Below are 26377 nucleotides of genomic sequence, written 5' to 3'. Positions count from 1 at the left end.
TGTTAGTTACTCTGGCCTGCTCAAACTAGGTTGAATTCAAATTAAGCTGCAAATTTTGTGAAGGGGCAACAAATTTGAATTAACTCAAAATTTGAAGCAGCAACAAATTTTCATTAGGAGGCATTTTTTCCTATTCAAATTATGAGTAGAATGCAATTAAAGAGATTTAAAATTCTTTCCTCTTCTCTCTGGTGCAGAGAAGTGGTGATTAATGTAGGTTTTTCAAAATAGATGCTTTTGAAACAATAGAGACTGATTTCACTGATTGGTGATTCAATTATTCAATATGGAATTGTGAATTGGCTAAATACTTGAAAAAGGAAAATATAAAAAGAATGTGGGATAAAGATAATGGCATAGCTCCAGTTGAAGCATTAGCACAATGGGTCAAATGGTCTCCTATTATTGAATATCTATGTTTCTATAAGTAAACAACACTCCAGACACCACGTCAAGGATGGGCAGACACAGCACGGAAGAGGAGACACATTTGAGTCACCCTTTACAGCTGAACCGCAATGTTTTATATTTTCCACAGACATGTACCTTTTCTAAATTGCTACTTACCACATCTTCATCCTTCCATTCACATATGGCACTTGTGTTTATTTCTGACACCACATCCTGCTGAACGGGCAACTCTGCATGAATGGGTAAAGACATATTGTAAGGAAAATCCTTTAAAATAGCATCAGCAGTTGTCATTCTTACTACCAGAAGTTCAAACAAAGCATCTATCTGAAAGGAATACTGCAAAGAAACCATTCCATATGCAGTCCTATCCAAGTCTATAAATATACACATACCCAACATTCACTTGATTTAAAAAAAATCATAGAGATTAATCAAGGGCTATGGGTGAAGCAATTTAGCATACCATTGATCCTCTCAAAATTACAGCCTTGAAATCAGTTACCAGTTATGTTATCAGTTTTTCATTCTTTGTTGAAGTCATATGAATGCTTCTTGCACTCAAGTTTTTATTTTTTTTAAATAACAACCAGCAAGTTTAAAATGACAGAGGAACAAATATTCCAACATAAACAGCAATCTCTTTCCAAAACTAACTGAAAGTTTTGCCCCCCAAAAACACTTAAGGGGAAAGAACAATCAAGTGGTTCTGAAAAGCAGAAACTCTCAAGTTGTATACCATTCTGATTTCCCACCTCTGGAAAAATATATCCAAGTGTTCCAAGAATATTGAAAAACCTCAAATTAACCACTTTGCAAATTATGAAAACTTTAAGCATTTTACAGTTGAGCACTTTTTTTTGCTACCTTGCAACTCCACTTTTGATGGTTCACATTTGGTGTCCATTTCGTCAACTTGATTTTTATCACACAATTCCTCTGCAATATTTTCTGAACTATGAGCCTCTTGCTTTCCAGGACCTTCCACAGAAGGCACAACTGAGTCCGGAACACTGGAAGGTGCCTCATAGCTAAAATTTTCATCAAGTGTTGGAGTAGCTGGTGAAGAAGGATCATAATGAAAAAATTGCGTTTTAGCAGCAATTGGATGAAGAAGCCCTGCATCATTCATAGTTGGATTATCAGGAGAAAAGGTCTGATAAGGGGTAGGTAAAGATCCATGTTGCTCAATGTTTGGAGGAATATTTATCTCATTTGGTCTTGCTAATTGGTCATAAGCTGGTTTTTCAGTTTGTTCTTTAACTAACTGAGATGTTTTACATCCACCAATCTCTTTTTGTTCAGTTTCAAGCTCTTTTTCTTCCATATTTACAGGTATATCTTCCATAGACCCAGCTTTACTCCTTTCACTTTCAGAGATTTCTATTCTCTCCTCTAATTTGTCTTCAGTTTTTATCAAATTTTCAATTTCCGCTAAGTTTCCTGGAGTATTATGTGCAATTTCCTTAGTATCTGGTATGCTTTCTTTTAAGTTCAACTGGACATTTTCTGTATCAGTTCCTTTTTTATCATTAGTCTGATCATTTTGAACTTCATTTGACTTTGAGTGTATGTTTTCAGCTTTTTCCTTCATATCAGTTGTTTCATTTTCTTCCAAAGACCATTCTTTAAATTCTAAATTTTTAATATTTTTTTCTTCTACAATCTCTTGATTTTTAATATCTTTTTGCAGATGAGCTTTGGATCCTGACTGATCATTCTCCACTTTATTTCTCTCTTCCATTTCATTAGTTTTGGCAATTTCCACCTGTTCCTCATATTTTGCCACATTTTTCAACTTACTACTCTTCTCTCTACTTTGTTCATCTTCATGACCTGTTTTAGGCTTGAACAAAGCAGCTGGCAACTTGATCTCTTTTTCTTCTAATTTCTCATTACCTTGCAGATCTTGCACTTTCTCCTTAGAACATGACTGAATAGTTACAAAATTACCTTTTTCAGATCCTTTCTCATCACCTTGTATTTTATCTTTGGACTTTGCTTGCACATTTTCAGAAAATTCTTTAGATTTTGACTGAACATTTTGGAAATCGTTCTTCTTTAATTTCCCCTTTTCACTGTCCTTAATGCTCTCCTTCCCTTTCTCACTGGATTTTGACTGAGACATTTCAGAATGTTCCATGGTTTTTGAAAGAGTGTTTTCATTTTTGTGTTTCCTGTCCATTCCTTTTTCATTGTTTTGAATATTTTCCTGCACCCTCTCTTTGTATTTTGATCGGGAACTTTCTGAATGTTCCTTAGATTTTGACCGTGAATGTTCAGAGCGTTCCCCAGACTTCGACCGAGTACTGCCAAAATCATACCTTCTTTCCATCTTCTTTGCATTATCTTCCTGTAAATCTTCCTTGGATCTTGAACGTGATTTTTCAAAATGTCTGATTTTGGAATCATGCTTCTTGTCAATTCCTTTCATTGTGCCCTGAGCAAAATCTCTCATCTTTTCCTTGACTTTTGAGTGCGAGCTTTCTGTATATTCCTTGGACTTTAAGCTGGGGTTTTCAGAACTATGTTTCTTTTCTATTCCTTTTTCATTTTGAATAGTATCCCGCACTTTGTCCTTGGATTTTGACCGAGAGCCATCAACATTATCCTTAAACTTAGGCCGAGTGTTTTCAGAATCTCGCCTCTTTTCTACCTTCTCGTCATATTGAACATCTCCCTGCAATTTTTCCCTGGATTTTGATCTAGTGATTTCTGAATGTTCCTTCATTTTCAACCGAGCAGTTTCAGAATCGTGCCTTTTCTCTATTCCCTTTTGATTATATTCATTATCTTCCTTGGACTTTGATCGAGATAATTCAATGCTTTCCTTCGTTTTTGACCGAGAGCCATCAACCTTTTCCTTAGATTTTGAGCTTTCAGATTCTCGCCTCTTTTCTACTCTCTTTTCCCTACTTTTATCTTCTGGCAATTCTTCCTTTGATCTTGACCGTGCATTTTCAAAATTCTTCCTTTTATCTTTATTTCTAACATCCTCCTGTACAGTTTCCCTCGATTTTGATCGCGAGCTTCCAGATTCATTTTGATTCTCTTTGACTTTCTCATGACTTCTTGTATCATCATGCATTTTCTCTCTGGATTTTGATCGGGAGCTCCCAGATTCAGCTTTCCTTTCTTTGCCTTTTTCAGAGCCTTTTGCGTCTTCTTGCAAGCTTTCCTTAGATAACGACCGAGAGCATTCTGACATGTATTTCTTCTCTTTACTTTTCTCATGGCCTTTTTCATCAAGGGTATTTTCCCTAGATTTTGTTCGACCATGTTCGGACTCATTTTTCTTTTCTCTGCTTTTAGCATCTTCATATATACTTTCTTTGAATTTGAGACAAGGGTTTTCAGAATCATTTCGTTTCTCTTTCCATTTTTCACTAGATTTCACATCATCATGCAAGTTTTCTTTGAATTTTGGTCGCAGGCATTCAGACTCATTTCTTTTTTCTTTGTTTTTCTCATGACCTTTTGCACCTTCCTGTGTAGTCTCCCTGGATTTTGGCCAGGAGCCTTCAGCAACATGTTTCTTTTCTTTTACCTTTTCTTCCTTTAGTTTTGAATGGTCTCTAGATTTGATATCTTGGCCATGTTCTGAGATTGATAATTCTGCAGAATCTGAAGAAATTAGAGCTTTGCTGTCACCTGAGAGGATAACCTGATGGCAATTGGTTATGACACTATCCTCCAAAGCAGTTCCCACTTTCGGATCAGCATTAGTATGACTATCACATGTCCAAGAGCCACTTTCAGACACCACCAGTTCCCCATCACTGTGTTTTACATGCTTCATTTCATCTCTGTGCTTGAATGGTTCTTTAAGATTTTCTTCTATCCCAAAGTCATCAAGCTTATTAACATGAGATGTTTCCAATCCACTCATATCTGAATTATTGTTTCTTGGTTGCTTTTGGCAAGACTCATCATCAATTTTTAAATGGTTGCTGCTTTCACCATTAAACTCTGAAAGTATCTGAACAGATCTGAGCGGCTGATCTGGGGTCTGTGCATTCTTGGAATCTTTTGAAGTAGAAGCAAATGCCTTTTCTTTGTTCTGAAAAAGAAACTTCAGGAAGAATTTTTGTAACTAAATAGGTTACTTCAAAATCATTCTAATTGTTACAAGTAATACATGAAAGTATGTCATTTTTATGATCATTGTAAGATGGATAAGCACTGAAATTAAATTACTTGCATTAGATAGCTAGGGACCATAACAATATGTAGGATTCTATGCTGTGGCCTGGACATTTACTCTGACTGAATCACTATGCAAATAGGACACAAATGAAAACAGAGTAACATGTAAAGTGGTATTCTTGGAAAGGAATCCAAAAACTACAATTTAAAATTATACTCATCATTTTGCATAATGAAATTTACTTCTTTCAGTACCAACTTAACATTTTATTCTTGGGTTCTATCAAAATAAATTTATATTTTCCCAACAAAACAACTTTCTAAGTAGGTCTTTTAAAAATTTAATTTAAAAAATTACTACTCGCTGGCCACTATGGAAAGAAGTTATTCTGTATATACCCTTGTAAATTAATATGCAGAAAGCTCTAGAAAACTGAAAAGACCGCTTATAAATTCTATGTACCTCAGTTCTAATCTGTGTTTCCTTAAATTCTTCTGGCAGTTCACGTTTTCTTTTTCGATCTTCATGGTGCAGAGCAATTTCCCCCGATAAGGTTCTGTAAATTGGACCACAAAAAACTACAATTTATAATATTCTAATTTATACAAATTAAATTGAAGCAATATACGAGATTCAAATTAACAAGGTTGATCTCTCAATTTTGGAATATCTATGTGGTAACTGTAGATTCCAGTTTAAGAATGGTCTTTGGTGCATTGTCCATCAACTTTAAACCAAATGAGTAACATTAGTATACTAAAAAATTAAAGAATTCAATACACCAAGGTTCTCTCTTCACCCAAAGAGGTTACACTATTTTGGGATAAACATCGCAATTTATTTTTGATACATTTTTTAAAAAAACTAAATAATACCATGTTAATTAAAACGAGCATCAGCATTACTTCATAACAGTGCACAAGAAGCATTTTTAAATTTATTGCTAAATACCAAAAATAGTGGATATTAAATAATTTAGCTCCTTAGTCATTTGTGGAGGGATTTTTGCTTTTCAAGTGCCACTTTCAGACACCATCAGTTCCGCAGTATCATACTATGTTCCCAGTAACAAACTATGTTATTGCAAAGACAAACTTAATATTACAATTCTTACACTAAATTATACATCAAAATGATTCCCAAAAAATTAATTCAAAATCTTGACAATAATTAAAATTCATTGTCAATTCTTGAACCCATTTTCAGTACTTTAACCTCATTTTTATTCTTTATGCATCCAATACTTCAACTTCAGTGACACGTTAAAGCTAAGTTATTATAGCTTAATTCTAGAATTTTTCTACTTATTACACGGTACACACTGACCTGGCCACACTTTTGCTAACTGACCTTATCTGGGCACGAGTTATTTTAATTGCTTACCTAACAATTTAGATAGTGCTTTTAACATGGTAAAAATCATTAGATGCCACTTCACAGGAAGGTGATTGCACAAAAACTTGATGGCAAGCCACACAAAAAGAAAGGATGCCAGGGAAGATAACCAAAAGATAGCAGAGAAAACAGGAGATAAAGATGCATTTTCAGGAGGAAATTTGAGAACTTAGAGCCTTGATAGCCAAAAGTAATGATGTCAATGGTGAAGCAACAGAATTTCAGGTTGATCAAGTGAGAATTAGAACATATCAGGAAGGATTACAGGCCTGGCAGAAAAGGAAGGGATTTTTTTTAATTTTAAAAAGAGGGATTGCTTAACCAATAATCAGTACAAATTAAGAAGGACATGGGTAATGGGAGAATGGGACTGCCCAGTGAAGACCCTGTTCATCAAGTAGAAAGAGGGAACTTAGCTAGTATGGCAAGGCAACTGTCAAATCCAGAAACAATAAAAGGATGAGGGTTTCCAAATCCATTTACCTAAGGAAAGTTGCTTCAGGGCTCTGTCAGAGGCAAGTAAAAGAATACCTTAAATCTCCTTTCCTTTTTCTTCTCAATGCCACTTTTTTCTCCAAGATTTTTTGTTCTTTCAAAGCTGCTTTGCTAACTTTTGAAATTAGGGCTGATGGCTGTTGCATTTTTCTTGAATTGGATTCAACACTTAAATTACTATTAATACCTGGAATAAAAATGAAGGTAAAGTGAAAAACAAAATCTTTAGGCAATGTCTTACCAGGATCTAGCATCACAAAATTTAACATATATGCACCCATAAATAACAACAAAGATCACAACCTAGAAAAAGGTAAAATTCTAGCTCAGCCTGGAAAATATTACATTTTTACTTTTCAGTTACGAGTGCACAGAAAGTTGCATAGAAACAGTTAAAAGAAAAGCTACTTATTATATAAAAATTGTTGTTTAGACAGGATAGCAATGGGTGAACAAATTATCTACACTTTTATCTCCGATAATTTTTGCTCTTTCAAGGCTGCTTTGCTAACTTTTGAAAATAAGGCTGCTGGTTGCTGCATTTTCCTTGAATTACTTTCAAGACCTAAAATACTGATAAGAATTAGAAGACATCACTGAAAGAAATGTAAATAGCAGCATCAGGAAGCAGTCAGCACAGTGGAGCTGTTAATAAAGCTTCTGCTTCATAGCTCCAGCAACCTATGTTTAATCCTTCCCTGTAACTGCTCGAGTTTCCTCTGGGTATTCTGGTTTCCTTCCATATCTCAAAGACAAGCAGGTTGATAGGTTAATTGACCAATGGAAGTTGTCCTTAGTGTGTCAGTAAGTGGTAATATCTGAAGTAATTGATAGGAATGGGGTGAGAATAAAATGGGATGAGCGCAAATGACTGTTTGATGGTTTGTCCAGAGGACAGAAGGGCCTTTTCCATATTGGATGACTAACGCAGATGACAAGTGGCAAAATTTGATCAAAGTGATAGTTTAAAAAAGGTTTTAAATAAGTACAATGTTGTTTTGAGGACTGGAAGAGGCCTTCAAAAGCATTGCAAAGCCTTCTCTTTGAGGTTCATGTGTTCCTGGAATTCTCTAAAGAACACAAGCAAATGCATATCCTGATGGGGGAGGGAATCAAGTTTGACTACACATTGATAGAAATTCTCACTCAAGTTAAAACAAAAAAAAACAAGGAAGTAGACTTGGTAGGGAAACATGGAACACCAATCAAGTTTGACAGCATAAATTCATATGGTTATTTCCCCACTTTGAAGCTCTGAAATAAAAAGGACTTAATTACCTTTTTCCAGTGTTTGGAGATTTTCTTCATTCCTCTGAATCTCCTCTGGTGGCCGGTCTTTCTCAATTTCCAACTGTTTGTGCTTGTCCTCTACCCTTTCCCTGTTCCACTGTCGCCTGAGTAACCGCTCTGCCTTTTCTTTTGCCTATGCAAGAAGGTGGTAAGAATATAATCTATTGTTCCTAGCAGACCTGATACAAATGCACACTGGCTGACAAACACGAGCTCGACTTAGTAAATTTTGTTCATAATATGTCCACATTCCAGTTCTTATTACCTGAATATGCTGGTGCTTATGAATAATTACATGATTTATACATCAAACAATAAATGGACAAAATGAGACACTCTTTCATAGATGCATTTGAAAATGTTCTGAGATAAATTTACAACACTTTTTTTCTGAGCCTGAACACAAGCAATAAATTAGATCTGAACTAAAAAGGCTGGGTATGAGATAATCAGTTCCATTGTTTCTTATCACTATCAGCCATTTCAATCTTTGTTTTGTATTTTAGTTTATACAGTCCCAAAACTATACATAACAATAGTTAGGAAGGAAATCAGGAATAGGTCACATAGAACAAGTGACATTCAAGAAGTTCTTAACTGGCATCTGTATGCATCAAAGATATTGGTTGGAGAGAAATGTTAACATGGCAGTAAAGAATTAACACAGGATAAATGGAAAAATTAGTGAAGTACTTAAAGCCTGTAATAAATTGAGTTCTTAACAAATCCAGCAATTTTACAAAGTCAATTTGCTAATAAACCAGCATCACAAATACACAAATCATTTCTTGCAACTGTTTCAATCACTCCCCACACCTGAATTCATGACCCAAAACATTAAAACAGTCAAAATAATAAGAAATAGCTCCAACTTACAATTGACTGTCGACGTTGAACTACAGTTTCTTCATCATCTGAATCATTATAGTACTTAGAATACAAGAAAGGTTTGTGGACATATGGATGCCGTCCAGGTTTTGCTTTGCCTTCCTTTTGTTCTCCTTCGTTTGTTTCCAAATTCATCTCTTTTTCTAAACAGAGTACATGTTTAATAAAAATCTAGGTTTTCCTTGACTAGATTTTGGCTCTTTTTTTCCCCAATTCCATTTTCTTAGTTCTATATTTGGAACACAAGCTACTGTATTTTATTAAACTTTCTTCTAATTGAGCGCAAGCTTTTTGCATTTTTAGAAATCAAGGCACTGTTGGACTGGAAGCCAGTGCACATCTGCAAGGACAAGATTTCATGCAAATCAAGACAAAAAGGAGTTTAGATAACTTCACTCTTATATGAAAGATAGTAAGCAGGCCAAAAAAGTGCAGGAACAGTCAAATATATCAATAAAAATGGCAACAATGAAGGTTTCAGCAGTAAACATTTGAGCCAGGATCTGAGTCCAGTAATATAATGTGCGTGGTAGTAGGCAGTCTCGGTAATGGAATATTAAGACTGTGAACAGCCTGGCTCAGCTACAGACAGCTGCTGGGAGTGAGCACAGTGGCTAAGTAAGCGATTTTGGAAGGACTAATGTCAATAGGCCATACCTCCCTGTCTTATGCCCCACAGGATCTTGTATGTTTTAATAAGGCCAACCCTCATTTTTTCTAAACTCCGAAGAATATAGATTGAATTCTTTAGCTGTTGGAAATAGGATAAATGTTTCATCCTAGGAATTAGCCTGAATTTTGTTTGGACTGCCTCCAATGCCAGTGTATGTTTTCTTAAGAAGAGCAAAACTATGCAGAGTGCTCCAAATGTCGCCTTGCTAGTATGCTGACAATTTTAATAATATTTCCCTATTTCTAAATATCAATCCTCTTGCAATAAAGGCCAACATGCCATTTGCCTTCCTAACCACATGGTGCATTTGCATGCTAACCTTGGGAGATTCATGCACAGGAACACCTTGTGTACTTCACTCATCTGCAATCTTCTTACATTTAGATAATAATCTACTTTAGATTCTTCTTACCAAAGTGTATGACCTTGTATGTTCACCCACTCACTCAACCTATTTATATCTTGTTGCATGGTTCAAATATTCTCATTGCAACATGCTCTTCCCACCCATTTTCATGTAATCTTATTACTAAGATGAATTAGAAACCTAATTGAAGGGGTTGAAACATGTAAATGCAGAAACATGGACACCGATTTGGGAAGCAACTATGTTTTCAAAGATTTGAGGAGTGGAGAATCTGATTAGAGATCGGGCAGTGGCTTGCAAGGACCACTGGAATTAAAGGCAATTGCGGCATGTTTGAAGTGGAAGCAGGAGTCAGGTCTTCTGCACAAGAGGAGCTCTGACAGATCAAAGGAGGAGATAGATGAGAGTTAAGGGCTGGGAGACTAGAGAGCATTAGGTTTAATTGTACTTGCATACCCCAGGCAGTGAACGGAAGCAGCAATGTTAACCTAATGGATAATCTTATCTTAATGGCAAAGTTTGCAAGCTCCTTGTATTATTACTTGGCAGATGAGTATGGCAACAGCTTAAGTGGTTGAAGACATAGGTTTGTGAAGAGAAGACAGGAATGATCACATCTCCCAGGATGACCTCTTAAGCATGCAATTTTAGCAATGAAGAGCAGGATCCAATAGTGTGCACACATTTACAACAGACAGACGAGACCCAGCATGCTAAGAAAATACACACACCAGGGGTGGAGCTAAAGATGAATATCAAGCATAAATGATCCATTTGTCTGGGATCACAAGGCATCCAGACAGATAAAATAGGAGATATAGTGCAAGGACACAAGTTGAGGTTAAAGGAAGAGAAGCCAAAGTAGAAATATGAGACACATGGAGAGATCACAGGAAACTGCATAAAGATAGCACAAATTTACAAATGCAAAACCATGGTCAAAAGACAACATCAAAAACAGAATGTAATTATACAATAAATCATAAATATGGCATGAAGAAAATGAAAAATTAAAGTAACCAGAGAAATTGAACTGCATTAGAGAACAATGCCATACAATTAACAGAAATGGACACTGGCACAGGTAACTGATGCAGACCCATCAGAAAAAAAATTAGCACATACAGGTCAAGGAAGAGGATGGTGCACTGTGAACAAAGCAGCAGACCAACTAGTATTGAATAAAATAAAGAACTACTCTATAAATACCATTAAGCATCTGAGGTCCAAACATAATCATTTTTAATTTTACTTTAAATTAATGCTGATAATTTAATTCCACTTTCCTTCTGAACAGCTATAAATGTCAACAACTTCCAACTTGCTTACACTTTTGATGACAAAAGATGACCTCTGGAGCCAACCCTCCAAATTTTTTTTATTAATCTGAGGAACCAAGGAATCTAGATTTTAAAAGATTGGTCTTCTGTGAAAACAAGTTAGATAACTAGTCAGGAATTTTCTGAATTTGGTGACAAGAAACAAAACACAAAGTTCTACCTATTTATTGTTCAAAGACTTGTTTTACTAAGACAACTGCGAAGGGCTTCTAGATTTTTACTGTTTGTGTTGTAAAGTATCTTAACCCTGTATTTTTATTTGAAATTTAAGCAAGAGTTCAAGCTCAGTTATCCAGCACTTTAATGATAAGTACTTCAGTAGGAGTGTTCAGGTCAACATCAGGACAGTGCAGAGGGAGCACTCAGGAAAGTGTTGGGCTCGATAGAACACTTGTTTAACCTGCACCTGTGAACTCCAGCACGTGGCATATACCAAGCGTTTATTGTACTTCATTTGATGCAATGTGTGTTGCATGACATTAAGTAACCCCTACAACTTAAGTGATACTAAAGGGAGATTGGGGAGAAAAAGTAAAATAGTAAGAGTAACATTTGAATGTTTATTCAGCAGAATGGAACTCAAACAGGAACGTCTATAATCAAATACTCTTCCCCACCCCCACCACCACCAGCAAGTATTCACAAGGAAGCTTAAAACAGGATTTAAATTTTGCTTTAATACTACCATTATGTACTGGCATAAATTTGAAAAAAAAGATATAGTACCTTCTGAACTTTGCTCTTGAAATTCATCAGAGCTGTCGGAAGCTGGAACTTCACCCTCCTCTTCATCATCCTCCTCATCAAAAGAAGAAAGATCACTGGTATGGACGGAACTAACTGTGATGTCACTCAGGCCTTCAAAATCAGAATCTTCCAAGAAATATTCTGAAGATTGATACAAGAAGGGAATATACTTAGGTGGGAATCATTGCCATTATTTTAGCAATCTCTTGTGCATTTTGTTTCAAAAAACCTAAACAGTAATTTGCTTTCACTTTCCAGCCAAAGGCTTAAGTGCCCATATTGTCTGCAACTCTTGTTTACTGTTCATTTCCCTCCATAGATGCTGCCTGACCTGCTGAGCTCCTCCAGCATTTTATGTTCGTCTGTCTACTGTACTGTTCTGCACACATACTTGCAAAGTGATCTTGTAGTCCACCTATCCAAGTCTAAATAATTTATACAGAACCAAGGATTCCAGTAGTAGCAGCTGGACTATGTCATCTTTACAACTCTCGTGGAAAATCAGCCATGAATAACCCATTTTCTGCCCTTTAGACAACATTCCTATTCAAGCCATTTTAACATTTTTTAATACTGCGCACCTTAATCTTTAATCAACAAGCATCTTATTCAAAAGCTTTAAACATTGACTAAATTTATCACAACTTGCTTTTCAGAAAGCTTTGTTTGTCCTCAATTAACCTGTTACATTCACTCATCAGGCACATTATCGAAAGATATTTAAAAGCAAAACGAAAATGTTAAAAATAATTTTAGATTTACCACCAGTGGCATCACAAATTAATTAGCGGTTCTGCCACAGATACCTAAAAACTGTATAATGCTACAAGGAAAAAGTTATGACATTATGTAAGTGCAGATGTTAGATGTGCAGTTATAAAGAAAGATGATGCGTGAACATTTAACTAGACTAAAAACGCACAGAATACTTATTGTGCAACATTAAAACATCTTTGAATACCAACTCAAAAGAAAGAATCTTCAAAATAAGAATTCCAAAAAAAAATGAAAAATAAGCATTGCATTTTATCAGCCTGTTTGTTCAAATAGTTCACTGATATTCTATCAATAAGGCTCTATAGCTCTATGCACATTTAACACTTAATGAAATTAGCTGTTTACTAAAAGTGAGACCTAAAAAGCATTCTCAGTACCTTTCTTTAAGTTTTCCTTGGCTGTCTGTTTAACAATTAGAGTTCCAGATATATGTCGGACAGATTCACAGTCTTTCCTTTTGCCTCTTCGCTCATTTTTTGAGAGCCCAAGTTGTTCGCTTCTTATTACATCTTTGTCTCTCTTATCAATTTTATCACTTTTTTCATTCACATCTTCTATATTTTCCACAACGGTCTCAGCCTTTTCATGCTTATCCTCAAAATCCTTCAAAGATGTTAAAGCATTAATTAATCCTTCTGATTTAGGATAAAGCTTTCCATCATCCACTTTGGCTTCTAATACAAATTTTTCAGTTTCTTCAGTAACGTGATCTTTCTCTGTTCCAAGGTCAAAACTTTGAGACTTGATTTCTGTAGTGGAGATCTTTCTAGAATTCTTTTCACAATTTTTACCAGATGAATTCTCAACTGTAGACCTGGCAGCACTGGCTTCCTGATTAAGAGAGGTTATAGTATCCAAGATAGAAAGGGCATCATTAGCTTTGCTTGTGCTAGGACAACTGGAAGGGCCTGTAAATTGAAAACACAAAGTATGATGTAACAATATCAAAATGCCACACTACTGTTCCTCAAAACTCATTTTAACAATTGCTAATAAGTTAATTCATAGACAACTTCTCAATTCCCACATTTAACTGTGCTGTTGCTGCTGTTTAATAAACTTTCTCTTTAATAATGGTGTGTGCTGATAGCTTCACTTATTTTTATTGCAAATTCCTGGGGCATCACACTTTAAAATGGACTTAACTACAGCAAGATCATAGTAATATTCAAAGGATTCTTGAAGGATTTTTGAACTCCTCCAATTGGATAATGCCATCTTTGCAAAATGTTACAAGTAAATTTAGATTGGCTTTGAATATGAAGCAACTATTATCTCCCAAAGTTGACTCATGTTATCTTCTATGCCATTAAAGAATCGATTAGAAAATGGGCTGGTCTTTTTATTCTACAGTACTTTAGTTTTCAGAATCATCATTTCCTCTTTTGTAGAGCTTATATTAAATGCATCTGTCTCAAATGAAAGATAACCAAGATCACTCTAAAGGACAAAGTATATCTTGATATAACAAGAGTGTTGGGGGACAACTTTACAATCAGAGTTGTACAGCATAGAAACAGGCCCTTTGGCCCACTGCGTCTATGCCAACCAGTATGCCTATCTATACTAATCCCATTTGCATATATTAATTGCTTCCTTCTATTAATCCTTCTATGCCCTGCTCATTCAAGATGCTTCTTAAATGTTGTCACGGTTGCTGCCTTTAATATCAGTGTTACAAGTGAAACTAACATTTAGAACATAGAACAGTGCAGCACAGTACAGGCCCTTTGGCCCACAATGTTGTGCCGACTTACATAAACCTACTCCGCAATCAGTCTAACCCTTCCCTCTGACACAGCCCATAACCCTTCATTTTCCTTACATTCATGTGCTTATCTAAGAGTTTCTTAAACATTCCTATTGTATCAGCCTCCACCCCTGGCATCTCCCCTAAACTTTCCTCCCCTCACCTTAAACAGATGTCTTCCGGTATTGGCCACTGCCACCCTGGGAAAAAGGTGCTGGCTGTCCACACTATCTATGCATCTCAATCTGATACACCTCTATCAAGTCACCTCTCATCCTCCTATACTCCAAAGAGAAAAGCCCTAGCTCACTCAACCTTTCCTCATAAGACACGTTCTCTAATCCAGCCAGCATCCTGGTAAATCTCCTCTGCACCCCCTCTAAAGCTTCCACATCATTCCTTTAATGAGGAGACCAGAACTGAACATAATACTCCAAGTGTGGTCTAACCAGAGCTTTATAGAGCTCCAACATTACCTTGCGACTCTTGAACGCAATACCCTAACTAATGAAGGCCAGCACACCATAAGCCTTCTTAACCACCCTATCAACTTGTGTGGCAACTTTGAGGGATCTATGGACTTGGACTCCCAATATCACTGTTCCTCCACACTAAGAATCCTGCCACTAACCTTGTACTCTTTTCGATCTTCCAAATTGTATCACTTCATACTTCTCCAGATTGAACTCCATCTGCCACTTCTCCACACAACTCTGCATCCTGTCTATATCCCACTGTAACCTACGACAACCTTCTACACTATCCACAACACCACCAACATTTGTGTCATCTGCAGTTTACTAACCCACCCTTCTACTTCCTCATCCAAGTTATTTATATAAAAAAAATCAAAGAGTAGGGGTCCCAGAACAGATCCCCGCAGAACACCACTAGTTACCAACCTCCAGGCAGAATATGCTCCATCTACTACCATCTTCTGCCATCTGTGGGTAAGCCAATTCCGAATCCATGCAGCCAAGTTTCTATGGATCCCATGTCTTATGACTTTCTGGATGAGCCTACCATGGGGAAACTTGTCAAACACCTTACTAAAATTCATATACACCACATCCGCTGCTCTACCTTCATTCATTTGCTTTGTCACCACCTCGAAAAACTCAATTAGGCTCGTGAGGCATGACTTGCGCCTCACAAGGCCACGCAGACCATCCCTGATAAGACTATGCTTTTCCAAATGCTTGTAAATTCTGTCCCCAAGAATCCTCTCCAATAGTTTGTCCACACTGTTGTAAGACTCACTAGTCTATAATTCTCAGGATTATCCATATTACCCTTCTTGAACAATGGAACAACATTTGTCATCCTCCAATCCTCTGGTACCACTCCTGTAGCCAGGGAGGATGCAAAGATCATTGTGAACGCCCCAGCAAACTCTTCCCTCATTTCCCATAGTTACCTGGGGTATATCCCATCCAGCCCCAGGAACTTATCTATCCTAATGTTTTTCAGAAGCTCCAACAGTGCCTCTTTCTTAACCTTGACATGCTCCAGCACATTAGTCTGTTCTATGCTGACCTCACATTCGTCCAAGTCCCTCTCCCTGGTGAACACTGAAGCAAAGTATTCATTAAGGACCTCCCCCACCTCTTCCAGGCACATTTCCCCTTTTATCCGAGCGGTCCTACCCTAGTCATCCTCCTGTTCTTCACGTACATGTAGAACATCTTGGGGTTTAATCTACCCAATTCTGATTTAAGTAGTATTGTACAGTGCATACACAGAAAGCTTCAATAGATTTCCCCAAAATTTACCCACAGCCCCCTTATGCAATCTATTACTGTATGCTGAAGACCACCAGCGCTGGATTGCCCAACCTTTCCCAGAATCTACTGCTCCCTCCTCAATATGCCATTGTTAGAGGGACTTTTACAAACAAGGGTCTTTTACATTCTGCTGGGAACATTACTGCCTCAGTGACCCTGAAATAAAGAGTCTTGGGGGGTGGGGGTGGGGGTCGAAGTTAGTGGTGAAGTTGATAACATTTATGAGTTCAGCACAGGTGCATGAGGCAGCACCAATGCAGTTGTTGATGTAGCAGCAAAAGGAGTGGTACCCGAATAGATTTGGAACATGGTAATATCCAAGGGATATCCAAAACTGTGATAAAGCGAAGTTACCAGAGAGGTTGCACTGTAATAATGTATCACCTGTGGCTATTAAACATATTTTTGAAATATACATTTTAAGCTGCTATATGGTATTCTCAGCTAATTTCCAACGGTACCTGGAGTGGTTGGCTCTTGTTTCTCAGAGTTTTGAGCAACGTTCGCAGAAGCAGGTTCTTCTTTCCGATCCACAGTTGCTAAAAACTCATGAACAGCTTTCTCAACCTGAGGTCGGAATATGTGATTAATCTTTGGATCCACAACTTGAGAAATGATCCTGTCGACGCCTACCTCCAGCATACCCGACCTGCAATTAAATCAAAGATAAATATTGAATACAACTCGTTACATACATTTTGTTAAAATGTGTTCATTATTTGAATACATTGATGTACATTTTTACATCAAATTATTTATCTGATAATGATGAAACAAACATCAAAATCTCTCTGGAGGGAGAAACAAAATTAACAGTTCAAGATTTATCCTAAAATTATCCTAAACTGAACCATTCTAGATGGGCATACAAGGTGAAGATTAGGACAAATGAAATGTTCAGAATTTAAAAAACCTGGAGAAGCAAGAGTCCCAAGGTGAGTACAGAGGCTCCCCAGGTTAAAGAAGACCTGACTTATGTAAATTTTTCCATAAAATTTTAAAAAATCTTTCAAGATAGTACTAATAAAATAGTTTGTGGTATTCATTAGAAACTGCATACAATAGATATTCCATTAGATTAATTATGGGTATTGTTGGGGTGAATATTCAATGAGCAATAATGATACTGATAGCTATAGAAAACAGATGTTTCTGACTTATGGGAGAAAAGAAATCAGCTTACAGACAGTTCTCAAGAATGGAACCCTCAAGTAAACTGGGGACTGCCAGTAAGGCACAAGAGTTGTGTGTAGGTAGCTCAAGGGGGAACATGGGAATTGCAAATGCTGGTTATAAGATGAGGGTGTAAAGAGTCTTTCAGAGATAGTTGGGCAGGTTTGGGGAGGGGACACAAAGTGCTGGACAGACTCAATAACCAGCCTGCATTTACAGTGGCATGCAAAAGTTTGGACACCCCTGGTCAAAATTTCTGTTACTGTGAATAGCTAAGTAAAAGATGACCTGATTTTCAAATGGCATAAAGTTAAAGATGACATTTCTTTAATATTTTAAGATTACTTTTTTATTTCCATCTTTTACAGTTTCAAAATAACAAAAAAGGACAATGTGCCTGAAGCAAAAGTTTGGGCACCCTGCATGCTCAGTACTTAGTAACACCCCCTTTGGCAAGTATCACAGCTTGTAAACGCTTTCTGTAGCCAGCTAAGAGTCTTTCGATTCTTGTTTGGGGGATTTTCACCCATTCTTGCAAAAGGCTTCTAATTCTGAGAGATTCTTGGGCCGTCTTGCACACACTGCTCTTTTGAGGTCTATCCACAGATTTCCAATGATGTTTAGGTCAGGGGACTGTGAGGGCCATGGCAAAACCTTCAGCTTGTGCCTCTTGAGGTAGTCCATTGTGGATTTTGAGGTGCGTTTAGGATCATTATCCTGTTGTAGAAGCCATCCTCTTTTCACCTTCAGCTTTTTTTTTTAAACAGACGGTGTGATGTCTGCTTCCAGAATTTGCTGGTATTTAATTGAATTCATTCTTCCCTCTACCGGTGAAATGTTCCCCGTGCCACTGGCTGCAACACAAGCCCAAAGCATGATTGATCCACCCCCTGTGCTAAACAGTTGGAGAAGTGTTCTTTTCATGAAATTCTGCACCCTTTTTTCTCCAAAGATACCTTTGCTCATTGCAGCCAAAAAGTTTATTTTAACTTCATCAGTCTACAGGACTTGTTTCTAAATTGCATCAGGCTTGCTTAGATGTTCCTTTGCAAACTTCTGACGCTGAAATTTGTGGTGAGGATGCAGGAAAGTTTGGAGAAGCTGAAGATGAAAAGAGCATGACTTCTACAACAGGATAACGATCCTAAATGCACCTCAAAATCCACAATGGACTACCTCAAGAGGCACAAGCTGAAGGTTTTGCCATGGCCCTCACAGTCCCCTGACCTAAACATCATCGAAAATCTGTGGATATACCTCAAAAGAACAGTGCATGCAAGACGGCCTAAGCATCTCTCAGAATTAGAAGCCTTTTGCAAGGAAGAATGGGCGAAAATCCCCCAAATAAGAATTTAAAGACTCTTAGCTGGCTACAGAAAGCATTTACAAGCTGTGATACCTGCCAAAGGGGGTGTTACTAAGTACTGACCATGCAGGGCACCCAAACTTTTGCTTCGAGTCCTTTTCCTTTTTTGTTATTTTGAAACTGTAAAAGATGGAAATAAAAATGTAATCTTGCTTAAAATATTGAAGAAATGCAACTTTAACTTTATGCCGTTTGGAAATCAGGTCATCTTTTACTTGCTTAGCTATTCACAGTAACAGAAATTTTGACCAGGGTGCCCAAACTTTTGCATGCCACTGTATATAGTGCTTTAAACAGTATGAACCTACAGCACTTAAACAGGAGTATTAACAGATGACTAATGGCACGTTTTAAGCAGCTCTTTATGGGATTGGGGTGAGGGAGGGGGTAGAGACAGAGAAAGGAATGAGATATTTAGGAATAAAATTCCAGAACTTGGGGATAAGGGAGCTGGAACCTGATATCGATTGTACAGCACAAGATCCAGGTGGTCAGTTTCAGAGATTGAATAAAAGTCTACAGGAAAAACAGGGATGAAGGCTTCAATTGAAGTGCTGCTGGACTAAAAAACTGGGTAGGTCTGCCAGCAGGAGTTATAGTCGATGAATGAGATCTGGTTCCAGTTAAGTTACAACATGGTCTTGGAATGAGCACAAACTTATGAAGGGCAAAATAAGAAATGCATTCTGGTAAGCACAGGATTAGATGAATCCAGGGGTAACATAGGCATGGGTTTTCATAAATTGACTCCTTACTCCATTAGGTTGAGGAAGTGCAAACCATCAAATTCAGCGATGGAAAGAGGGGCTGGTGAAAACCCAACTTAGTCACCTTTAAATGTTTCTCCATATTTAGCAACGTACCCCAATTCTTCTTATTGGATTTTCTATATGCAAAGTACTTCACAACAAACAAATTGCTTTTGAATTAATTACTTAAGCAAGAAGCATGAATGACAATTTCTGTAGTTCCACAGACATCACAATAAACAAACTTCTACAGCATACACTGAGAATTGTCCAGAAAAGTAACAAAATACTAAAGCATTCCCAATTTTCTTGTGGACATCTAAAATTTGAATTACTTGGAAAGAAAAATATTGTCTTTGGACTTTTCTTGAAATTGTATTGTTACTAATTTAACAGCTCTAACGATACTTCCAATGAGGTTCTGATAGACGTGTTGAATATATCAAACTCTGCTTTGCAATTTTCCTCAAAACCCAAAAGATAACACTAAAACTTACTGTAGCACCATCTGTCTCAGACTGTTTCTCAACTGATTCTTGTTGAGATGAGGGCTCCACGTATGACTTGCAAGATGGTTGGACACAAAATTATCCACTCGCTGTCGTAAGTTCTGGTAAGCAGGCTAAAAATAAAGAAAACCAATTTACTGTTTTGCTTTGTCTACGTGTATGAGTGATCAAGCTTAAATTATACCACAGATGCTGGTTTGATATTCATTGCTTTAATCTGCATTTAGATCAATCCAGGCATACATGAAGCTATCATCGACTACCATAAAATGGTAATGAAAATTTTAACTATAGCTTGGTTTTTAACAATACCGCAGTCAGTCATTTGTCATAGCATTTCCAAATTTTGAAGAGAGTATTTCAACAAGAATCAACTTGCAAAAATTCACAGGAGAGATAAAAGATGTGCTCTGGAATATCTAGAATAAACATTTTATTGGGAAAGGATGAAAATCTTCTCACTTCATCCTCAAAAGTAAAAAAAAACTCAAATAATTTATTGTAATCTAGACAAAGTTAACAGACTGTATTCCATCCACAAGCTGCGCAAGACAGACAAGCAACATAACGTACCAGCTGCTAAACAAAACAGCAACAGCAGTTGTTTACAATGAGACTTTAGTGCAGAATGGGTGGGCAATGTGAAATACTTTAAATTAAGGCACAATAAGTAAATAGTCACACTGCAGAAAATAGAAAAAATAATACAAACGCAGAAGAATGGCAGAACTACTAAATTAGGATTTGTGGAAGAGTCTGGATATACATGCATGTTTGGTGTTAAGATCAACCAAATAGTGATTTACTTTTAGTGTTTCCATGTCAAAGAAAAATGAGCTAAGTTATTCAACTGCTAAAAAATAGTAATTAACCAAATAATTATTCAGTATCTATGTTAAATCTGCTTTAGTAAATTTCAACTGACCATTTGTTCAAGAAATAATACTTTGGGAAAACAATTAATAAATTGCAAGTTAAGAATAATGAAGAAATAAAGCACAAAGTTCCAGGATTGGTGTGAGTGTGTTTGTGGATAGACTTCCACAAATACTGACACTTTACTGATATGCTTTGGAACAGAACTGGTTATCAAAAACTCAAATTAGGTAATAGTAAGACTCCAATAATCCAGCAGCCAATTGTTCACAAATCTTGATGACTCGGTATCTGGTTCAAAACAGACCTCATTTCTCGTGCTCCCTTTAAACTCACCGTGGTCCACAGTGCCCATGCTCCCTTTAAGCATACCTGCTTAATTGGAAACATACTATGTATAAACACCTTAAAATAGTTAAAAGTATGCTGGCTGTTAACAGAAGAAATACAAAGCAGTATGGAAAATGTGTCAGTTAAAGTCCTAACAGTGCCAGATTATCAGAGTTTAACTAAGCACATGAGCAGAAGGAGGATTTCTGACTAATTTATTCCATTGCACGATCATACACTAGAGAAGAGTACAGATGGAAGGGGAGAATGTGAATGTCCATCAGTTGGGAAAGGAATGAGAAGAAAGGTAGCAAAGTAAGTCCAGTAGATGTGGCTCCTACCTCAAAGAGAAAGGGAGGAAGATCCTGAAGGATAACAAGAATACTGACCAAGCCATGAGGGAGCAGGAATCTCTCCAATGCCAAAGTACACAGTGGAAAGATTGTAGTGTATTCTAAAATTAGGTAGATTTAAAAACAAGAAGGACATCTCAAATGTGTATACTGCTTACCAGGTACAACGTGAGAGATACTTCAAAACAGCTGGGGAAAAAAAACCTGGAAAGGAAGAACAATGAAACTGCTGTGATCTACAAGATCAGGATAACATTCTACAAGGGGCTGTCAGAAGTAAAGAGGTAAAATGGAAAGCAAGTCATTGCCAGAGTCAAGCCATGGAAGGGATAAGGAAAATCATGCAGCTGAAAGAGTGCTGTGGGAAAGAGGAGCACCAATACCAAAGCAGGAAGCAGCTGCATCATTGGGATAGATGGCAAATGAACCAGCTTGGGACAGCAACCTAGTGGGAAGATTACTCAGACCGCAAGTATGACCTAAAACTATTATGAAATATGTAATAGCAGAGCAGAAGTAGGATCATGGAAAGTCAACATGGATTCCCGAAAGGGAAATCATTCTTAAAAAATGTAATGAAATTTGAGAATGTAACCAGCAGAGCAGATGAGGTAGAACCAGTGAATGTGCTGCATTTGAACTTTCAGAAAGTTTTCAATAAGGTCTCACCTGAAAGATTAATGAGCAAAATTAAAGCAAAGAACACAGGTAAGGTACTGATATGAACAGAGAATTGGTTGGCTGACAGGAAATAAACAGTAGGAATAACCTTTTTCCGAGTGGCAGGCAGTGATCACTGGGGTACACAGGAATCTGTGCTGGTACCCTAGCTATCAATAATATGAATAATTTTGATGAAAGAATTAAACACAATATTTCCATGTTTGCAGACAACACAGCTGGGTGGGAGGCTGAGCCTTAAGGACAATACAGGGAAGCTCCAATTGATTTGAGCAGATTGATGGAATGGGCAGATAGACTACAATGTGGACAAATATGAGGTCATCCACTTCAGTGAAAATAACAGGTAGACAGATCATCTGAACGGCAATAGGTTGGGAACAAGACCCAAGTGTCTTCACTGAAGGCAAGCATACAGGTGCAGTAGGCAATTAAGGCTGGCCTTCATAGCAAGTAGATTCACGTACAGAAGGGATGTTTTGCTACAATTGTGCATAACCTTGGTGAGACTACACTTTGAGCATTGTATGCAGTATTGATCTCCTTATCCAAGAACGGATATTCGTACTATGAAGAGAGTTCAGCAAATGATCACCGGACTGATTCCAGCGATGCAGTACTGATGGAGAGATTTACTCAATTAGACATATTCATTCGAGTTCAGAAGAATAAGAGGGGATCTCACAATCTACAAAATTCTAACATGACTAGGCAGATGTTGCAAGGATGCTTCCAATCTTGCTGGGTTTAGCAAAAGAGACGGGCAGTCTGAGGAAGAATAAATCTTTCAAGACTGAGATGAGGAGATATTCTTCTCATAGAGAGTGGTGAACCTGTGGAATTCTCTGCTAGAGAAAGCAGTTGAAACTAAACCATGAAACATACTTGATTCTAAGAACAATATCTAACTCAAAGAATATGGAGAGAAAGCTGGGACAAGGTATTGAATTTGGATGGTCAGCCATGATCATATTGAATGGCAGAGAAGGTTCAAAGATATTGCTGCTCCTAACTTAGGGAGCTAGTGCTCGAGTCGATGTGATTACCATTCAAAATCTAGCCATAAAGAGATCGATTTACTTTTCCAAATGAGTAAGAAAAATCTGATTTCAAGGGGAGACAAAGAGTGAGAGAATGTCTATGGAGTATAAACATACAATGAAACCATTCAGCCTGGTCTCATGATATGAATTCTGTAATTACAGTTGTACTTCAGCTGTTCTCTGCAATCAGAGTTTATAACCCATCCCTAATATCCCTAAGGATTGGGGTCCCACAAATTGTGCTTTGTGATTTGGGAAGTAAGCTGGAAAACAAAAACTGCCAGTGCTGGAATGAAATATTTAGGGTAGCAGAACAGATAGCACTGCCCACCTCATCATTCAAGGGACCCAATTTTGATCCAGCTGTCTGGAGTTTGCATATTCTCCTCTTGACCATGTGGGTTTCCACCAGTACTTCAATTTCCTCCCACATCCCACAGACAAGCCAGTCATTTAATTAGTTTACTGTAAATTAGCCTCAAGTGTAGGTAAGTGACAAACAAACAAAACTATAGTTAATAGGCATGCAAGAAATAAAAGCTGTATGACTACAGGGAAATAAAGAAGGGGAATGGGATTCATCTGCTGGCAGCTAGCATGGACACATTGGCCAAATGCCTATCTACTATGTCATGAGTATTCTAACCAACATACATTTCAATAACTCTTTTGGTTTGACTTTTTTTTGCCACTGGATTGAAATACTTTTAGGTTCCTTGAGAATTTTAGATCCAACAATTACACTCCTTCAAAACTGCATATCATTGACCTTGCAGCACAAGTTTAAACTGTCTCTTCAATAGTGAAGGAAACTATCCTGACGATAGAAGACACCATTGAGTTACAATAAAATAACCTACTTAACTGGCTGCACCTATACTTCTAGAATCGCAAGGCTGCATATTTTGACATTCAGTCTGACATGAAACGTTTTTGCCTCTCTCTTCATTGATGCTACTGACTTGCTGCGTATCCCCAACATTTTCCTGTTTTATCCGGCACCAGCAATTTTTGCCTTTCAGTTTACTTCCCAACTTGCAAAATAAATTGTTGGATCCAACTCTTACGATCGCTGGTAAACCACATCGACCGGACACTAACTCTCTTACTCAGGGCTAGGGACCCGTCTTATTCTCTCGAATATGCTCTCGGCTGGTCTGCGACAGCTGCATTAACCAGCCAACCCTTGACTCAGTGGGCACAGCGAGCGGCTTATCCCCGGTGACCGCACTCCGAGGCGGGTGGGCAGAAGCCTGGAAGCGCCGGGCTCCAGCAGGAAATGCCGAGGGCCCTCTCGGCGGACCACGACTCCAGCCGTCACTCTCGTCGCCCGGCGCCGAGGCTCAGGCCCGGGAGCCCGCAGTGGCGCCGTTGCCCCTCTCAGCCCTCCGCACACCCGGCGGCCGCCCACCCAGGCCCCGGAGCCTTGGCTGCCTCCACTTGCCTTGGTGTCCACGTCGGCCAGGCAGTCGCGGCGGAACTGGTCGAAGAGGCCCTGGTTCTTGAGGTGATTGACGATCATTGGGAGACGAGTTTGGGGTCTCCGGGGCCAGGGCGGCATGGTGCGGGACGGAGCGGGCGGGGGTCGGGCACCGGCCCGGGTCACTCGCCCCGGCAACCAAGGGTGGCGCGCGCTCCGCTGCAAACTCCGCGCTGAGGATCATGGGACGCGTGACGTCGCTTCCAGCGCCGAGACCTCCGGTCAGGTGACCAGATTCTTTTTCCCCCTCTCTCCCCACTCCCCCGCCCCCTCTCTCCCCACTCCCCCCCTCCCCCTCTCTCCCCACTCCCCCTCCCCTCTCTCCCCTCCCCCTCTCCCCCCCCTCTCTCCCCCCCTCTCCCCCCCCCCCTCCCCCCCCTCTCCCCCCCCTCTCCCCCCTCCCCCTCTCCCCCCTCCCCCCCTCTCCCCCTCCCTCTCCCCCCTCTCCCCCTCCCTCTCCCCCTCCCCCTCCCTCCCCTCCCCCTCCCTCTCCCCCTCCCTCCCCTCCCCCCCTCCTCTCCCCCTCTCCCCCCCTCTCCCCCCCCCCTCTCTCCCCCTCACTCACTCTCTCCCTCTCTCTCTCCCTCCTCCCGTCCACTCCCGTTGCACCACCACCTCTTCCCGTCACTGACCAAGACTCTGGGAAGGGGACAATGTGTAAAAACTGAAGGAGGCTACCGTCAGGTCGTGAAAACTTAGCAGATTATAGGGAGGCCATGTTAAAGGGAAGGAGTGGGAAGAGAGAGTGTAAAAGGGGGGGAGGGGGGTTAGAACAGAGTAGTAGAAGGGGAGTGGGGAGAGAATGAGCCAAGGTTGGGAGGAGTAGGGGAGAGAAGAGTGGGAATGCAGGAAGGTAATAAGGGGAGAGAGAGAGAGAAGGTGGGATTGGCACAAGAGTATAAATAATGGGTGGGAAGGGGGTTAACAAGGAACAGGATGAGGGGAGAGATGGAATGGGGGATCTGGTCGAGATGCTGGCAGTCCCTTGTTGAAATGGGGACCCCTAATTCTGTGGGAAATTTTCTCACTCTTACGAGATCAATGCAGGATGCCCGATCACTTTCTCAATCCAGGCACCCCAATATAAAGATAGCAGGAGAGACCCTGTGGCTAGAATTTTGGGGTCAGCTGCTTCCCAAAAAATCTCAGGGCGATTTGTTGGAATAGTTGGGTGAATCCTTCACAGAAAAGTACAGCTCTGCTCGCAACGAGCCCTGCCTAGCAATCGACAGTAAAATAAATCATAGTCTAACCTGACATTTGTCAAACATAAGCACATAATACTTGTAGTGCAGCATGAAGGTGTAGGGAGTGGGTTGTGGGCTGAATAGTGGCAGATAGAGAGGTCGAGGATGTAGAAGGGGAGGATCTAGTGGAGACAAGGTGCAGATTTTACGTTGAGGACACCTTCCATAGTGTTATGTTTAGTACCACTACATTAAATGAATGGGTCTAGAACATACCCAGAAGCTCTAAACACATTCCCTGAGACACTCTGGACCAACAGCAGCAGAAAAACCAAATTCCATGTCTCACTTCTTGGGTCCAGTGTTCTAATGAGTGAGCCAGATGGCAAAACATAGGGATTTCTGAACAATTAGTTACTAGATTATTAGTGTTTTATTGTACTTGTTTTTTCTTCTGTATTAAAACTGGCCAGTTCTAGTGCAATTATATTAACTAAAGTTTTCTCTATTGGCAGACTCTGATTGATTTGCTGGGTATTTCCAACATTCTCATTTTGGTTTTAGTT

At 38.9% G+C, this 26377-nt stretch overlaps 1 protein-coding gene across 6 annotated transcripts in view; it reads right to left on the bottom strand.

Moving 5' to 3' along the window:
• Positions 1-24820, bottom strand: part of bod1l1 (biorientation of chromosomes in cell division 1-like 1) — a 33967-nt gene extending 9147 nt beyond the window's left edge. For 4 of the 6 annotated variants that reach the window (XR_007958748.1, XR_007958750.1, XR_007958749.1 and 1 more), the window contains exons 1-11: positions 24589-24773; positions 19850-19974; positions 16526-16713; positions 12908-13438; positions 11733-11894; positions 8615-8769; positions 7727-7871; positions 6485-6635; positions 5021-5114; positions 1279-4483; positions 568-641 (exon numbers count right to left, since the gene is read on the bottom strand). Coding sequence is in view for 3 of the 6 variants with exons in the window: in XM_052045338.1 (XP_051901298.1) it covers positions 568-641; positions 1279-4483; positions 5021-5114; positions 6485-6635; positions 7727-7871; positions 8615-8769; positions 11733-11894; positions 12908-13438; positions 16526-16713; positions 19850-19974; positions 24589-24705 (4947 nt within the window). In the remaining 3 variants the exon portion in view is untranslated. Of the gene's footprint in view, positions 1-567; positions 642-1278; positions 4484-5020; positions 5115-6484; positions 6636-7726; positions 7872-8614; positions 8770-11732; positions 11895-12907; positions 13439-16525; positions 16714-19849; positions 19975-24588 lie in introns of all 6 variants that reach the window. The other 2 variants (XM_052045335.1, XM_052045345.1) reach the window with 2 other exon arrangements.
• Positions 24821-26377: the final 1557 nt, after the last annotated feature.

This window comes from Pristis pectinata, chromosome 2, assembly GCF_009764475.1.
Source record: "Pristis pectinata isolate sPriPec2 chromosome 2, sPriPec2.1.pri, whole genome shotgun sequence".
In the NCBI taxonomy this organism is placed as follows: Eukaryota; Metazoa; Chordata; class Chondrichthyes; order Rhinopristiformes; family Pristidae; genus Pristis; species Pristis pectinata.
Note: the sequence above shows the minus strand (reverse complement) of the source record. Positions and strands in the feature narration are given on the sequence as shown.